The sequence below is a fragment of the Gadus macrocephalus genome, chromosome 11 (assembly GCF_031168955.1).
Source record: "Gadus macrocephalus chromosome 11, ASM3116895v1".
NCBI classification, from domain to species: Eukaryota; Metazoa; Chordata; class Actinopteri; order Gadiformes; family Gadidae; genus Gadus; species Gadus macrocephalus.
Window position 1 is genome coordinate 13317296 of NC_082392.1, and position 17970 is coordinate 13335265.

General features: G+C 50.1%; 1 protein-coding gene across 1 annotated transcript in view; it reads left to right on the plus strand.

The window, feature by feature from the left end:
• ptprub (protein tyrosine phosphatase receptor type Ub) overlaps positions 1-17970 on the plus strand; it is a 140039-nt gene that overhangs the window by 76249 nt on the left and 45820 nt on the right. Inside the window, 5 exon segments of the mRNA XM_060064665.1 lie at positions 1839-2013; positions 6130-6423; positions 11649-11966; positions 13342-13451; positions 15525-15726. Coding sequence (XP_059920648.1) covers positions 1839-2013; positions 6130-6423; positions 11649-11966; positions 13342-13451; positions 15525-15726 — 1099 coding nt within the window.

Genomic DNA, 17970 nt, shown 5'->3' on the forward strand with positions numbered 1-17970 from the left:
ATAAGGAGAGATAGTTAAGATATGAGGAGAGATAGTTAAGATTTGAGGACAGATAGTAACGAGATAAAGCAAGATAGTAAAGAGACATAAACAGGAGATGATGCTGAAGGTGCCAGCTGGCATTTTTCTTGTGTTCATCAGATTCGGGGGACTGCACTGCTCTCATCAGTGGTGTGTGTGAGTGTGAACAGGGGGCCTGTGGTCGCTGCGGTCTGTGGTTGTTTCGGGGCTCATAAACACAATTCCAGCGCATTCAGGGGGATGCTATAGCATAAACCACAGGACTCCCAATGGAGCCCTGGGGTGGGCACCGGAGCAGCTCGTTAAACCGGGCAGAGCACGGATGCTACGCTGAGAGAGAGAGAGAGAGAGAGAGAGAGAGAGAGAGAGAGAGAGAGAGAGAGAGAGAGAGAGAGAGAGAGAGAGAGAGAGAGAGAGAGAGAGAGAGAGAGAGAGAGAGAGAGGGAGAGGGAGAGGGGGGGAGGGGGAGAGAGAGAGAGAGAGAGACCTTAACTGGAGCCACCAGTCAAGTCATGTTGTAGTGGAAGTTACCGAGACTGAGACTGGAGATGCCAGCGTCCGTGAAGAGTGAGAAACCAAGTGAGAAATTGCTCCGAGGCGTCCACAAACTGCGCACCGATACAGCCTGCTCTCTCTCTCTTCCCTTCTTCTCTCTCCATCTCTCTCTCCATCCCTCTCTCTAGCGTCCTCTCTTTTCTCCCTAGCTAGCTCTCTCTCTTTGTCCTTCCATCTCTTGCACTCAAAGCCTCCCTCTCCCTGTGTTTCAAACATGTCGTTGTTGTTGTTGTTGTTGTTGTTGTTGTTGTTGTTGTTCCAGGGCTCTGCTGTCGTAGGGTCCTGGGTCCTCATGAGACACGCGGCTGCGAGGGGAGCCTCATGTTCTCGCTCTCCTTTGTCTTTTGTTCTGTTCCCTCAGAAAACACACAAGCACAACACACACACAAGCAACGCACACTAAAACACACAGTGCCGTTTTATCTGCAGCACTGCATATTGAACCACATGGGCACTCGTGTTCCCTCCAAACTTGAACACATCGTCATCATTACGGCTTTGTGGTGAACATTAACTGTGTGTTTAGTTTGAGGGGGGGGAAACGTGCGTGGTTGATCCTAATCCTAATCCTCCATTTAGGGATGAAATATTAATAATAATATCTGGTATTAACGTGCGGTTCATTCTCATTTGTTCCATGATTAAATTGGTCAGATGGTCGTTCCATTCTATCAAATTAACACAATTGTCCTCTTTAATCACTCCATCCCACTAACAAAGGCCCGCGATGGCAATCACTTAAATGCATCATGGTATGTTACGGTTATTATTAAGCCTCACAAGGGTTCTTAAGTGTGTGTGTGTTTGTATGTGTGTGTGTGTGTGTGTGTGTTTGCGTGCGTACATGTTGATGTGGAGGAGGGGAGGGTTATAAGTGTTTTTAGCTATTTGTTCCTGACCTTGTTAATCCGTCTGTCTGCCTGCCCATCTTTCAGTCCATCTATCCATCTAGAGAACTGTCTATCTATCTGTCTGTCCATCTAAACAATCGCTCTGCCCGTCTCCCTGCCTATCTGCCTGTCTAGCCGTCCTTCCCTTCGTCCTTCTCTCTCTGACTGTCTGTATGTGTGTGTGCGTGTGCCTGCGTGTGTGTGTGTGTGTGTGTGTGTGTGTGTGTGTGTGTGTGTGTGTGTGTGTGTGTGTGTGTGTGTGTGTGTGTGTGTGTGTGTGTGTGTGTGTGTGTGTGTGTGTGTGTGTGTGTGCGCGTGCGTGCGTGCGTGTGTGTGTGTGTGTGTGTGTGTGTGTGTGCTCGTGTTACCCAGAGGCAGAGTGGTGAGGTGGCGTCCGTGGCGTCCGTGAGGCACCTGAGTCACCGGCGTTTCGTGGCGTCCTTCCTGCTGGACGCTGTGCAGCGCTCCTACCAGGACCTCTACCGCTGCGTCACCCAGTCGCCTCGGGGCTCCGGGGTCTCCAACTACGCCGAGCTCGTCGTTAAAGGTGAAGTCGGACTCTCAGTTCTTTCTTATCCTTTCTCTGTTTCACGCTACATCACACTGACTCTCTCTCCCTCTCTCTCTCTCGCTCTCCCGCTGTGGTTCGCGTTGTTGCTGTCGCGCTCTTGCTCTCTCTTTCTCTCTCTTTCTCTCACTTTCTCTCTTTCGTGCTCTCCATGTCCTCCTCTCTTCATTATTCTTTCTCTGTCTCTCTGATTCTTTCCCTATTCTCATCTTCTGCTCTGTTGGTCTCCGTCAGGCCTGCTCTGCACGCTGACAGAAAGGCAGAAAGACACACAGTATGGTGGGCCAGCAGGCGCCGCGCTCATGACACGCTTTAAGTGAAAGAGTCTGGAACTGAGGATGATCAGCAACCAGGGTCATCAATCATTTTCTAATTTAGCTTTAAGTTTTAAGGTTGGCAGGGGATTATTTTGGTTGGAAAACAACAACAAGATAAACCCTCACTTTTTATACCAATAGCCTCTTTCAAGCTCCTCGTTTACATATATCACCCGAGGCAGAACAACATAAGCAGCTCAACAGATCAAACCAAGAGAGGTGGAGTGGGACAGGAGCTCTGACTGAGGATGAATTCAGGAGCTCTATGTGAGGAGCACCAAGTGAGGAGCTCTGAGTGAGGAGCACCAAGTGAGGAGCTCTATGTGAGGAGCACCAAGTGAGGAGCTCTGAGTGAGGAGCTCTAAATGAGGAGCACCAAGTGAGGAGCTCTGAGTGAGGAGCACCAAGTGAGGAGCTCTGAGTGAGGAGCTCTAAGTGAGGAGCACCAAGAGAGGAGCTCTGAGTGAGGAGCACCAAGTGAGAAGCATTAAGTGAGGAGCTCTGAGTGAGGAGCACCAAGTGAGGAGCACCAAGTGAGGAGCACCAAGTGAGGAGCTCTGAGTGAGGAGCACCAAGTGAGGAACTCTATGTGAGGAGCACCAAGTGAGGAGCTCTGAGTGAGGAGCTCTAAATGAGGAGCACCAAGTGAGGAGCTCTGAGTGAGGAGCTCTAAGTGAGGAGCACCAAGTGAGGAGCTCTGAGTGAGGAGCTCTGAGTGAGGAGCACCAAGTGAGAAGCATTAAGTGAGGAGCTCTGAGTGAGGAGCACCAAGTGAGGAGCACCAAGTGAGGAGCACCAAGTGAGGAGCTCTAAGTGAGGAGCACCAAGAGAGGAGCTCTGAGTGAGGAGCACCAAGAGAGGAGCTCTGAGTGAGGAGCACCAAGTGAGGAGCTCTAAGTGAGGAGCACCAAGAGAAGCATTAAGTGAGGAGCTCTGAGTGAGGAGCTCTGAGTGAGGAGCGACAAGTGAGGAGCTCTAAGAAAGGAGCTCTAAGATAGGAGCACCAAGTGAGAAACATTAAGTAAGGAGCTCTAAGTGTGGAGCTCTAAGTGTGGAGCTCTAAGTGAGGATCTATAAGTGAGGAGCACTAAGTGAGGAGCACTAAGTGAGGATCATTTAGTGAGGATCACTTAGTGAGAAGCTCAGAGTAAAGATATGTGAGTGAGGAGCTTTAAGTGAAGATCTTTGAGTAAAGAGCTCTCTGTGAGGTCTGACTGTCCCAGCAGCTTACCACTCGTGTCTCACTCTCTCTCTGTCTATCCATCCAAGCGCTCCACTGTCCGTTTGTCCTACCAATTGCTTCCTTAAACAGATTTACGTGAGGGATGAGGGATACTATATGAGATGAGAGATACTATAATCACACAGACACACACACACACACACACACACACACACACACACACACACACACACACACACACACACACACACACACACACACACACACACACACACACACACACACACACACACACATTATGCACGCTGAGTGTGAGAGGGACAGAAAGAGAGAAAGGGAGAGACAGTTAGAGGGAAAGAGAACGAGTTAGAGGAGAGAGAGAGAGAGAGAGAGCAGTGAGGGGTGAGTTAATCTCCGGCAGTAGATTGGGAGGCAGGGATTATGTGGGGTGTGGTGATACTTTAGTGTACAACAGAGCGTCCTCTTTGTGTAGGTGTTACTAAACCCCGCCTGCAGCTGTCGGTAAAGCCGGCCTTCGGTGATGGGAGCTGTGACATCCCCTGGCCCTCCTGCACACGGAGGAGTTACTGTTCCCTATTAACACCTCCCTTCTACTCATTTAAAGCGACACACACCTCCTATCACCTCCCTTCTCTTCACTTATGGTGACACACACCTCCTATCACCTCCCTTCTCTTCACTTAAAGCGACACACACCTCCTATCACCTCCCTTCAACTCACTTATGGTGACACACACCTCCTATCACCTCCCTTCTACTCACTTATGGTGACACACACCTCCTATCACCTCCCTTCTACTCACTTATGGTGACACACACCTCCTATCACCTCCCTTCTACTCACTTATGGTGACACACACCTCCTATCACCTCCCTTCAACTCACTTATGGTGACACACACCTCCTATCACCTCCCTTCTACTCACTTATGGTGACACACACCTCCTATCATCTCCCTTCTACTCACTTATAGCGACACAACCAACTTTGTGAAGCAAAGTTAAATATATATAAGAGACGGTGAACAGGCGGTCACAGCTTAAATCCTCTCAAACTGCCCCCGTCTATGCTATAATTTATCTCTTGTTAATTTCACATCCACAAAATGAGAGACTCATATCACTCAGTTTAATCGCCAATGCCCCTGAATTGGTGCACAGTGTGCATCATGTTAAAGAAGTGAAATACTTGCTTCTCTTCGGCGATTATAATGATTAAAACACCATTTACCGTACCATACTTTCTTGAGCACTTCCTTTCGACAAAAAGGCGAGCGAGAACTGAGGTAAGCGTTAAAAAGACTAAAAGCTGAATGTTTACAAATTATCGCTATGAAGAACGTGGTGACAAAACCATGCCAACTAAAGATATGACTAATAGAACAAAACCGCATGAATATTACAGTGAGGGAATAAACAGAATATTTACGTCAACTCCTGGCCCTGGACTGTCAGAGAGGAGTGGGAGAGCTGTTTACTGGAGGACTCGCTGGCTGGCTGGCTGCTGAATTCCTACAATTGGAGCTTTAGCACAGAGGCAGTCATTTGAAGCCCACAGAAGAGCCCGAGTCGTAGGCAGAGAGAGGCAGGGAGGCAGGGGTGAGGTGGAGGTAACGATGGAAGCCCTCAGAGAGGAGGATGGCCATAATAGACACAGCGCCTCTGCAGCAATGAGGGCTTAGTCACGGCCTCAGATCTTAGCCTGATCTTTGTCCTCATTTTCTTCTACAATACCTCCCCCCCCAACACACACAAACACACACACGTACACACTCACACACACACACACACACACACACACACACACACACACAAAGGCACATGAACACTCACACACACGCTGGTTTGCACGCACACAAGCGCGCACACACACACACACACACACACACATACACACACACACACACACACACACACACACACACACACACACACACACACACACACACACACACACACACACACACACACACACACACACACAGACTATTGTCTGTGTAATTGCTTAGTGGCTGGGGTCTGCCACTCACTGACATTTAACCGGTGGCTCTGAAATGAATACTTGCTTGCTTGGCAATCTTTACTTACACCGGTACGTGGTGCTTTCACTTTTGCTTTCATCCTTGTCGACTTGTAGAAGTAAAAGGCAGTGCTTGCTACGATGAAGATTCACAGATACAGCGTAAAATTCCTGGTTAAAGGAACAGGGCTCACACACATTCCTTAAACTGTTCACAGCTGCTGTTTCACTTGCTCCTCTGGCTGAGATTTATGCCATGTCTCCGTGTCTCATTACCCGCTTGGACCGAGAGATGCTGTTTGAACAGACTGACCTTTGACCGTTCCACATGTTGGCTGCCTCGAGGGGTCATTAAAAGTCTCACTCGGCGCTGACATCGCTGGAGATGAGGCGTTTATTTCCCCCCGGTGTACAGCATTTAACCATCTATTTTCTATTAACCTCCTCAGCAACAAAACCCGGTTCCACTCTTTCAGAGCGGCTCCCGGCGTTCCCAGCGATGCAATAAAAACAATCCAATTCAACACCTTCTTCTCCTTTTGTGTCGCCCCACAGTCCCCCCGTCGCCCATCGCCCCGCCCCAGCTACTGCGGGGCGGCTCCACCTACCTGATCATCCAGCTCAACACCAACTCCATCCTGGGCGACGGCCCCATCATCAGGAAGGAGATAGAGTACCGCGCCAGCCAGTCGCCCTGGTCCGAGATCCACGGGGTCAACATGGTCACCTACAAGCTGTGGCACCTGGACCCAGACACCGAGTACCACATCAGCGTCCTGCTGACCCGGCCCGGCGAGGGGGGCACGGGCCCCCCCGGCCCCCCCCTCATCAGCAGGACCAAGTGTGCAGGTGAGTTGCGAGCTGCCGCTAGGTTCAAGAGGGGTGGTGGAGGAGGGAGTTATGTTATGCTCTCACAACGTTCTCCTGTGATGTGTTGTCATGTTGGGGGGGATTGTGAGAGGAACTGTTGTAAACACTGTTAGTTAATGTTGTGTGTATAGTGTATAGTGTGTGTAGCGTCTAGGGTGTTTGACGCCCGGCCAAAGAGTTCTGGGTTCCATTCCAACAAGCAGGATGTCCGCATCCTGCTTGATGCATCCTACTTGAAGGTGAGGGCATCATTGCATGATACCCTCACCTTCACAGGCTCCTTAATAACTTATATCCGAATTCACCGGGTCACTTTGGATAAGAAGCATCTGCTGAGTACCTAGATAATATTAAGTCATTGAGTTTAGTTGAATGTGCTGAAGATGGTTCCATTTTCAAACACTTTCTGTTCGTGCTTCGTGTATCGTGTCTGTGGAGCAGAGATGTCCAACAGCAGGACTCTGAGAAAAAGTCTTACATAACGATTGGTCTACATCTCGGCTGATGATCTGCTGCTGCTGAGCCAGAGTGGAACTGATGCATGGCTCTGTGTAGCCTCTTATAGTGTGGTACACACACACTTATCTTCACAAGAAAAGTGCACATTCACTTCAAAATCTCTGAACTCTGGAGCTGAAGTGACAAAGTGGAGATTAAAAACATAATTCTGGGGGAAAACATTTGGCCAAAAAAAATGAAAAAACGGTTTGATGCAGTTTTTGCAGATAACGTGTTCGGCTCCGACTCATGTTTCTACTGAGAGAGAGGGCTGAGGCTACAGTAGTATCATCGTGATGTCAAAAGAAATAACACTACAGAAAATGTGCTTAAGCTCCAAGGCACGCTACATGTATAGGTATAGAGGCTGTGAGTGTGTATACACACACAGACACACACACACACACGGACACACATAAATGCACTACTGTATAGAAGCACAGAAGTACAGAAGCACAAAAGCACAGAAGCGCAGATGAGGGGAGTAGGTTCAGAGTGTAGCAGGTCTCTTATTGTCTTCTGAAGGCAGACCTTTTAATGACATGTTTTCTTGTCATGGAGATGGAGCGTCCATGTAACTGATGTTCTCCTCAGATGCTAAACATGAGATGTAAGCAACGAAGCGCTAGGGCGTGACATATGTTGTCTGAATGTCGTCGTCCCCCCCCCCCCCGAAGCTATGAGAATACTGAGCGACGGATCACAGAATGTAACAAGTTTTTCGTCATCGCTGCTGTCGTTCTGCCCCCCCCCCCCCCAAAAAAATAAACAGACAACATTCACCCCATTGTTTATTTTTCGTGGTTAAACGTCACTCGTGATCAGCGCTCATTCAGCAAGCTCATTGGCTTATGTTCTACGGCACATGAAAGGACCTTTGGATATATAGGACTCTCCCCCCGAGCGCAGCTCACCTTAATCGACCTTCAGGAGAACCGGCGTCCCGCAGGTCCGGCCCTGAGCCATCTGGTCTCCGGTCCTCTGCTGACCCCCCCCCCCGGGGCCACGGGCTGATTCAGTTACAGCACGAGCGAAGCGGGCGGGGTCGCCGAAGCCATCTCCGCTCTCTGGTAATTAGCGCGGCGAACAGAAGGGCTAACGGAGCCCCTCGCTAGCTGGGGGAGCAGAAAAAAAACTGAAAGGTTGATTTTTACTTTTTCCAGAAGTGGATTCATGCCACGATGACAGACTGGATCTTCCCTACCCACTCCATTAGGTCGCGCACACACACACACACACACACACACACACACACACACTCACACACGCGCACACTGGCGCACACAGCACCACTTGAGTGAGTATGGCAGGGCCTCTACTCTCGCGTGGGAGCTGTTAAACTAATGGCCGTAAACGCGAACACAGTCCCCGCCTGCCGAGCGGCCTCGCAGGTGTGTGTGATGAGCCGACGCTGTGATTAGCAGCCTGATGCCTCGTACACCCGCCCTCGCTCGCCCGCCCGGCTCACACGACGTCACGGCGGAGTAGAGAACAGTTGTAGTGCGCTCTGTCCCCAAACTCCATTAGTGGGGCCCCACCTGCTGCCGGGTCACTGGGCCGGCCCGGGTGGCGGGAGAGAGGCTGCTGGCCTGGGGGGGGGGGGGGGGAGGGAACATTAACATGAACACACTCTGGGGGAGGGAGGGGGAGGGATAGAGAGAAGGGGAGAGAGAGAGGGGACACGGTTGACATGAACACGCTGTCCTCCGGTTAAGAGAGAGAACCTTGGAGTGTCTGACTTCCCTCCGCCGAGTGTTGCTGTCGAGTCTGTACGAGGCATACGAAGAAATGAGTGATATGAATGTATGTTCGAGGGATGTGAATGTATATATGAGGGGATATGAATAAATGTACCAGGGAATATGAACGCAAATATAAGCTGATTGGAATGTATATGAGGTGATAGGAATATCTACGATATAGGATATGAATGGATACATAAGGGGATATGAATGTTAACATGGGGGCATGTGCATGTATTTTTCAGGGTAGATGACAGTATATACGAGGGTATATGAAAGTAATGCACGGCGATATTTGAAGGTATACGAGGTCGTATGAATACATTCATGCAGCGATATGAGTGCACCTGAGAGTGAAAGGTGTGATTGGACATTGGGGTGGATCTAGCATCGCGGACAAGCTCAAATCGAGCTGACCGCGGCACTTCATTTTCTCTCGCTTCACATTTATTCTGACCCATCACGTAGCTGGAGGCGGGGATCTGTAGGTGTGTAATTGGCTAACAACGAACACAGAATCGGCCAGCAGTACTCAACTTTTTTCCCGGGCAGCATTGTGTCCAGACACATTGCATTGGTGTATGTGAAGTCAATAAAGTCATTAAAATCCCCTTCTGAAAGCTTCATCCAGTCCCGCAAATAAGTTGTCTTCGGTAGAATCTGTCCGCAACGAATCAAGTAACGAGGCCTGACCCCGCCCTGCTTTCAGTGTTGGGTGTCCTGCCCAGGCTCTGAGCCATCCTCAGAAGTTCCGCTGTAACAGTAGGACCGCTGGATCCAAGCTTTGATCAGACGGACCTCGCTCGGCCCGCAGCTGGGATCCGTCCCACTCCCCCACGCCTGCTGAGGCGCGTTAGCAGAGCTGCTAATACAGAGCCCGGGGCGTTGGCCCAGCTTCAGGCCGGCCCCCCTCCAACACACAGGTGGGGGAGGGGGGGGGGGGGGGGGGTGCTTCACCCTACAGGGTGCCAGCGAGTGGGCTGCGGGGGGGACCGGTGGCATCAGACCAGATCGGGTCGGCGAGGCGAGGCCGAAACCGACACAAACGTCCATTTTGAGAAGTCCAACAAAGATGACACTGTTGCCTCTGTGGCGCCGCCTTCATTAATTCAGAGGCTAAATGCCTCTCTTTATATGGCCTCGCCGCAAAGACTATCAATCGCGCCATTAAGACAATCAGGGAACACACTCAGAGAATTGTTCACACCGCGTCCTGCTTGGTCCGGGCGTCTGGATGAAGCGTATCTATCAGCGCTGTCTCAATAAACCTCCACACAGCGTACGAGGAAGTTACGAGAAAGGCTATAGAAAGCTGTAGGGCAGAGTAGACCTGCCGTGGGTCATGCTGGAGAAAAAAAGAACGCTCAATGGTTGAATGTTTGCAAAGAGAGACAATAGCAAAGTGACTTTGTGACTTTGAGTGTTTATTGTTGTTGGGAACAATGACAGAATGTCCCCAAAAAGAAGAGCACCATTTACGAAGATAAGCCAATAAGTTGGTGTGTGTCTGTGGCGTGAATATTCCTGAGCACAAATCCATTTGTCTCTGGCGCCTTTCAAATCCCTTTCTGTATTTTTTACCGTGCTCAATCTCTGTGCCGCGCTCCTCATTGATGCATTAGCGGCTTATTTTAGTTCAAATCTGCAGCACAGTCAGAACCCCTTTGAGGGTGCGAGTCGGAGCAAAACGCCAAAGACCTTGGCACCTCACCTCCAAGCGTGCCGAGCTTCCCTGGTGCTCCACATCCCTGCTGTCGGCTCCCGGCCGGCCCTGCCCATTACTCAGCTCACACCGTAGGCCGCGACACGGCAATACGATACAGTATGGAAAATACATTTAAAAAGCCCCCATCGATTGAGTGAATAATGGCCGTTGACAAATGCCTTCATTGATATTAGGCCGGGTCGTCCTTGACTTACCCCCCTCCTGCACCCCCCCCACCCCCAGCGTTTTCCTGTCCGACGTCCGTCCAGAACAGTGGCCGGCCTGTGCCTTGGGGGACAGAGGGTCTCTGTACCGCTAGCCGGTGGGAGGAGGAAACAGACTGAGCTGTTGTTTCATCAGTGGATCTCAGGGACACAAGGGACGGGTGGGGGCAACACAGCAGTGACCACAACTTATTTAGCAGCTACTAAAAATATGTGATCTGACCGCCGCGTTGACCCAGCAGTAAAACTAACCAGAGGATTTGGATGCCCTTGTGTTGGCGTTTTTTCCGTGTGTGTGTGTGTGTGTGTTCAGCTTGTACTTCAGCCCCAAGGCAGAAAAGCATAACTACTGGAGAGTCGAGTGGCTCGCTGGCTCTGAGGCAGGGCGGGTGGGACCACGGCAGCCACCCACAGCCTGTCCCATTAATTAGCCTAATTGGGATGAGTTCCTGTGATGCCACGGGGACCTGGGTGTGTCGTTCTGACGGTGAACCCCGACCCCCCCCCCTCATGTCCTAGCAGGACAACACGCGTCATCTAGCTGCAGCCGGCAGCTGCAGAGATCGTGCTGGAAAGAACTATCAATTCTGGGGATTAATGTGACTTTCTATCTCTCCTGCTTTCATCCTCCCTCCCTCTCCTCTCCTCTCCTCTCCTCTCCTCTCCTGTCCCCTCCTCCCTCACCCCACTTCTCTCCCCTCCTCCCTCCTCCCTCACCCCACTCCTCTCCCCTCCTCCCTCCTCCCTCCTCAAACGGCCCCACTCCTCTCCTCTCCTCCCCTCCCTCCATTCCCTTCCTTCCCCTCCGCTCCTCCCCCCTCTCTCTCTCCCCCCTCTCTCTCCCTTCCTCTCCTCTCTTCTCCTCAACTCCCCCCACTCTCCCTTCCTCTCAACTCCTCTCCGTCCCCATCCCTCCCCTCCGCTCCTCTCCTACCCTATCCCTCCCTTTCTCTCCCCCTCCTGCCCCCTCCTCCCTCTCCTACCCTCACCCTTCTCCCCCATCCCTCCCCTCCTCTCCACTCCTTCCTCCCTCAGAACCCATGCGTGCCCTGCGGGGCCTGACTGCCACGGACCTTCAGGCCAGGCAGTTGTCTCTGCAGTGGGAGGGTCTGGCGTTCAACCTGACGCGCTGTCACACCTACTCGGTGTCCCTGTGCTTCCGCTACGCGACCGCGGGCGGAGGCGGCGGTCACAACACCACCGTGCGCGAGTGCCTGGCGGTGGAGCACAACGCGTCTCGCTTCACGCTCCGCGACCTGCCGCCCTACCACGCCGTCCACGTCCGTCTGGCCCTGTCCAACCCGGAGGGGAAGAGAGAGGGCAGAGAGGTCGCCTTCCAGACCGAGGAAGACAGTAAGTCATGAGGGGGGTGGGGGCTGACACATAGAAGGGGGGGATGACACACAGAATAAGGCGACTTGGCGATGATTCAAACGATTGCTGCGTAAACTGCTGCTATGTCGTACTCTGAATTTAATCCCACTTAAAACGCAAGGAGCCAGGACAGGTGAAGGACTCGGAGTTGAACCGTGGCTTACAGTGAGCGGTATCAGAGACAAATGTCGCTGCAGCTATTTGTTAAAGCAGTCGTATGGGAACATACCAGCAGAAGCAGCTGGTCTTTCTCACAGACGCGCATGTTAAGCCAAAGTTCAGCATGTGTTTTGGTTCACTTCAATGCTGTGTTTACTGTGCACCGCTGTTATGAGTCTATTGTCTATTGACCTTCAGATATCATCAGTCAAACTAACAGCATCTTTGAAGGATAAACAAGTGCTGAATATTTGAAGACTTTTATTCTAGTCCCTTTTCATATTCTGGTAGGGGTAGTTATCAATTCTCTGAAAGGCTTTCTTTTTTTCTTTTTTTTTTTACAAACTACAAGGGTTACATTCAAGCCCATCCAGTAAAAAACGTATTGTCATTGCTTCTTTTGTCTTGTGTCTGCGCTGCAGAGCATGTTTTGAGGGTGAAATCAATTTTTCTGTGAAGAAAGTCATAGCTAATGCTGAGTTCTACTCCCAGAAAACCAAACAGTAAAATAAAGGTTACTGAGATGAAGACACTGCCAGGGAGATATCAGACTTCATAAAGAATACTGTATGTTTGCGTACACTTTATTTTAATGGTCTCTGACAAGGAAGTGTTTCAAAATAATAGTGCTGTCAGCTATCCGTTATTTTATTATATTATATTATCAGAGTCCTTTAGAACTATTCTCCAAAGGTTTTGTGTTGCCATTTAAAGAGAGGGGATCCCAATATCAAACATACACCTACACTACAAAAAGCAACAGAGTATGGTGCGAGAGAGCAGGGCTATTCTTGTGTTCTTCACATTGTTTTTGTATAAAATTATACATGAGCGTGCACTTGACAATGCTAGACTGTACTTTTCTCTGTACAGTGTTTTGGAGTACTAAATTATAATATACTGTACTGTACTATACAATACTTTACTATTATATACTAGAATGCACTGTACTATACTATACTGTACTATGCAATACTATAATGTACTTTACTGTACTATGCTGTGCTATGCTATACTGTACTGTAATGTAGAATACTAAACTGCAATGTTCTAAGCTATTCCGTGCTATACTATATCTTATAATAATATATTCTGCTTCTGATGCCTGGTGATATTGACACAAGATGGTCATCACCGAATTAGCATCAGCTTCCATTTCCCTGAGCATATGTTTGTTCTGCCCTCCTCGCTCCAGTTCCCGGGGGCATCGCGCCAGAGTCCCTCACCTTCTCCCCCCTCGACGACATGATCTTCCTCAAGTGGGAGGAGCCTGTGGAGCCCAACGGCCTCATCACCCAATACGAGGTGAGGAGAGGAAACCGTTGTCTCCCTTCAGAGACCTGCAGGCACAATGAGCTCAAACGGGCGTGTTACAGTAGTGGGAGAAACATGGTCTGGAGGAATACATTCTTATTTGTCAGCCTCCATGAAACCAGTTTGTTGAATAAGTTTCCCCTAGTGCTGTTCTTATTGGGTCCCTGTAATCAAAGACGGCAAAGGAACTGAATTGGACTTGCGTGTGGGTGTTTGAGCTATGCAAAACGAAAACCCAGTTCAGAGGAAATGTTTACCTTCCCCTAACAAGGCACAGATCTTGTTCTACGTTGTTATTGTTTCCCCACCAATAAATCAAACAACCAACCGCCGGCATGAGCATTACCCAGCTCCACCACCACCACCACAACCACCTCCACCACCACCACAACCACCTCCACCACCACCACAACCACCTCCACCACCACCACAACCAGCTCCACCACCACCACCACAACCACCTCCACCACCACCACCACAACCACCTCCACCACCACCACCACAACCACCTCCACCACCACCACCACAACCACCTCCACCACCACCACCACAACCACCTCCACCACCACCACAACCACCTCCACCACCACCACCACAACCACCTCCACCACCACCACCACAACCACCTTCACTACCACCACAACCAAAACCACATTCACCTCCATCAAACCCTCAATACCTCCACCACAAGCACCTCCACCTCCATCCTACCACCACACCCACCACCACAACCTCCATCCTACCACCACAACCTCCACCACCACCAGCTCCACCTCCACCTTACCACCACCTTCAACATTACCTTGACTACAAGTCCCACACCTGAAGCCAAGGCATTCTGCTAATGACTCCTTCTTCCTTCCGCGTTCATAACTCTTATGAACCGTCCTGAGGGTGGTGCAGAGTAGGAATGCAGACAGCGATAGATCAGAAGTCCCTACACAAGCAAGCCCTCTGGCTCCCTTGGCCTGTCCTCGCCAATGTCGCTTCAAGGATGTTATTAAAGTGGATTTGTGGTTTGACATATAAAACTGGAGGCTGAGCCCCGCCCTCCATCTGTAGCGCTGAAGTCTCTCTGTGGGACGGCCGCGCAGGCTTTATCCAGACTATAGAAATCCCCTTCATTTCTCTCTCTAATTAAACCATTGACCAGTCTGCCGGAGTCCATCGACCGCGGCGTCCTGGGAGGGCGCCCTTCGCGGCGCTGGTCTCTTGCTCCCGTCTTTTTATCTCTGCCTTTGTGGGGCGAGACGCAAGGTCTTGTTAGAGTGTTCAGTCTCTGGGTGGCTCATAATTCTATCTTCAAACTTAGCAGCTGTGAAGACCCATTCAGCGCCTCCTTGGATCATCTAAGAGTCTGTGGTTCGGCTTCATCAGCATTTTGTGTTTGTGCGCGTGTGTGTGTGTGTGTGTGTGTGTGTGTGTGTGTGTGTGTGTGTGTGTGTGTGTGTGTGTGTGTGTTCCATGCCTTGGGTCTTTCGATGGTGCCAAACTGGTCATATTAATGCAGTGTTCCCCCAGTATCCCTGCGAGAAGGATTGCAATAATGAATGTTCTGTTGTTCCGAAAGGTATTTTGTGTTTGAGTTTCACCTTGTGGTCTGGGAAAGTTATCCATCATATACAGGGGACAGAACACAGAGGACGTTCCCTCAAAGGAGTACGACATTAAGTATGTAAGCTAAGATAGGCATGGGAATCATCAGCCTTCCACATTGCCATAGGAATCTATCAGCTGCCTGAATCAGTTTGATTTTGAAATGCCAATGGCAGTTAAGGCCCACTTCCCTAAACCCATAAACCAACGTGAGCAGCCAGCACATTGATTAAGAAATGCTCATTAGTTTAAAACTCAAGTGGATCATATCACGTAATCGATTCCACTACAGCAGGTATTGATGAGAGGCAGACAGTGTACATCAGTCTTCCCACGGCGGATCAGAGAGGATCTGGCCGGTGTCAAACGGAGCCACTTGAGAAAGGCTGCATCTGTTACCCATAATGCAACACTTAGGACCAGACTTCGCAAAGAGCATCATCTTTTTTTTTTTTTTTTTGCCCTCAGATCAGTTACCAGAGCATCGAGTCCTCAGACCCGGGTATTAACATACCCGGTCCGAGGAGAACCGTCTCCAAACTGAGGAATGAGACCTACCACATGTTCTCCAACCTCCACCCTGGCACCACCTACCTGATCTCGGTCCGCGCCCGCACCACCAAGGGCTTCGGCCAGACGGCCCTCACCGAGATCACCACCAACATATCTGGTAAGAGTGCATCCGCCTCCTGTAGGGTTTGGTGTCCGTACATTGGTGTATGTCCTACGGATGTTTCCCCCATTAGTAAGGTAAAGGGAAGGCCCGTTTTGTATGTGTCGACAGGGGAAGCGGTTACTTGGCCTGCACTGAAACATGTACAATGCTGGGATTATTTATTCATTCAGAATAATTGGGGCACTTTCACCAACACTCTCATTATTTCCTTGGGAGGCCAACGTAAATCTGTGGATCCAAGTGACACACGCAGAGCAGGACAATGTGTCTGTTGTGTGGGGGGAAGACTACAGAACAACAATTCCTCTGCCATACCTCACAGCTTATTATGGCTCGTATAAATCCAGCCTGGGTTTCTCTATTCCCCTTTAATGAACTGCATTGCGCTATTTAAAGGCCCGCCCTGCAGGAACACACAACACAGCGCAACCCTTTCTTCTATCCTGATTTAAGACTCAGTCTATCCCCCCCCCCCCCCTCACACACCTCACAAACTCGTCGCTCTTTGTTTTTTTTCTTTTTTTTCAAAACGACGCAGACTTTAATTATAGATTCATTGCTCAATCAAGCCCTTAGAGGCTGGGTTTCACATGCTGCACTGGCAAGAGGCCAAGCGGCAGATACAGTCCAGAAGCCAGGGCGGATCAGGCTCACCCTCCCGCAGCCAGCAGTGCACAACATTCACTTACGCTGAGCGTCGGGGAAATGAGCGATGACAGCCAGCAAACACCTTCAGCAGAGATGACTGTCAGCGTCTTTGAGCAAGGCATCATAGAGGACCCCACTGCACAGACCCCCCCCCCCCCGCCCACACCCTTTTACAGAAGCAAATACTCCCACACACACCCACACTCTCTCTCTCTCTCTCTCTCTCTCTCTCTCTCTCTCTCTCAAACACACGTGTAAACACACACACACACACACACACACACACACACACACACACACACACACACACACACACACACACACACACACACACACAGCTGTGTACCCTGTGGCGGATTAGTCAAATCATCTCCTCAAACAGGCTGCCAGCTTCCATCCAACTGTCTGACTTGTACACAGCACCACTCACCTTTAATGTCACTAAAAACCTTAACACACCCCTTTAAATGTCGCTAAAGGCAGCCTCTTCTTTTAGGATGTCATAGTCATTAGCATCAGCAGCCTGAGCTGAAATGTTGGTCATTTTTTAGCAGGCTAAGCAAGTGTTCCCGTAGTAGAATCTCCTCCCTCACGATTTGTGCTATTATAAAAAATATATATTTGTTTTCATACATATATCTCATCTCATCTCATTTTCGTCCGCTTATCCGGGGTCGGGTCGCGGGGGGAGCAGCTCAAGCAGGGGGCCCCAGACTTCCCTTTCCCAGGCCACATTGACCAACTCTGACGGGGGGATCCCGAGGCGTTCCCAGGCCAGTGTTGAGATATAATCTCTCCACCTAGTCCTGGGTCTTCCCCGAGGTCTCCTCCCCACTGGACGTGCCTGAAACACCTCCCAAGGAAGGCGCCCAGTGGGCATCCTTACCAGATGCCCGAACCACCTCAGCTGACTCCTTTCTAAGTAAAGGAGCAGCGGCTCTAATCCGAGTTCCTCACGGAGGGCTGAGCTTCTCACCCTATCCCTAAGGGAGACGCCAGCCACCCTTCTGAGAAAACTCATCTCGGCCGCTTGTACCCGCGATCTCGTCCTTTCGGTCATCACCCAGCCCTCATGACCATAGGTGAGGATAGGAACGAAGATCGACCGGTAGGTCGAGAGCTTTGCCTTGCGGCTCAGCTCTCTTTTCGTTACAACGGTGCGGTAAAGCGAACGCAATACCGCCCCCGCCGCTCCGATTCTCCGGCCAATCTCACGCTCCATAGTACCCTCACTCGCGAACAAGACCCCGAGGTACGTGAACTCCTTCACTTGGGCTAAGGACTCATTTCCCATATATGGGAAATTTCACATATATATATATATATATATATAAAAATATTAGAACATTAGTTATATTAATAAAGAAACATCATTAATGGATTTTAATAGAAAATCTAATTTATAATTAAACTAACACTTTATTAGTATATGCAGAATGTTTCTTGCATGTCTTCACAGTGTTATATTATCACAGCTCAGTGTCAGTAGATATTGTAAAGTTAGTATCGGACTATAAGATAATTGAAGCCTTCACAGGTAGAGGAGTGGTTACAGAAACTGCACATGGTTGGCGTTGCCTGTGTGTAATG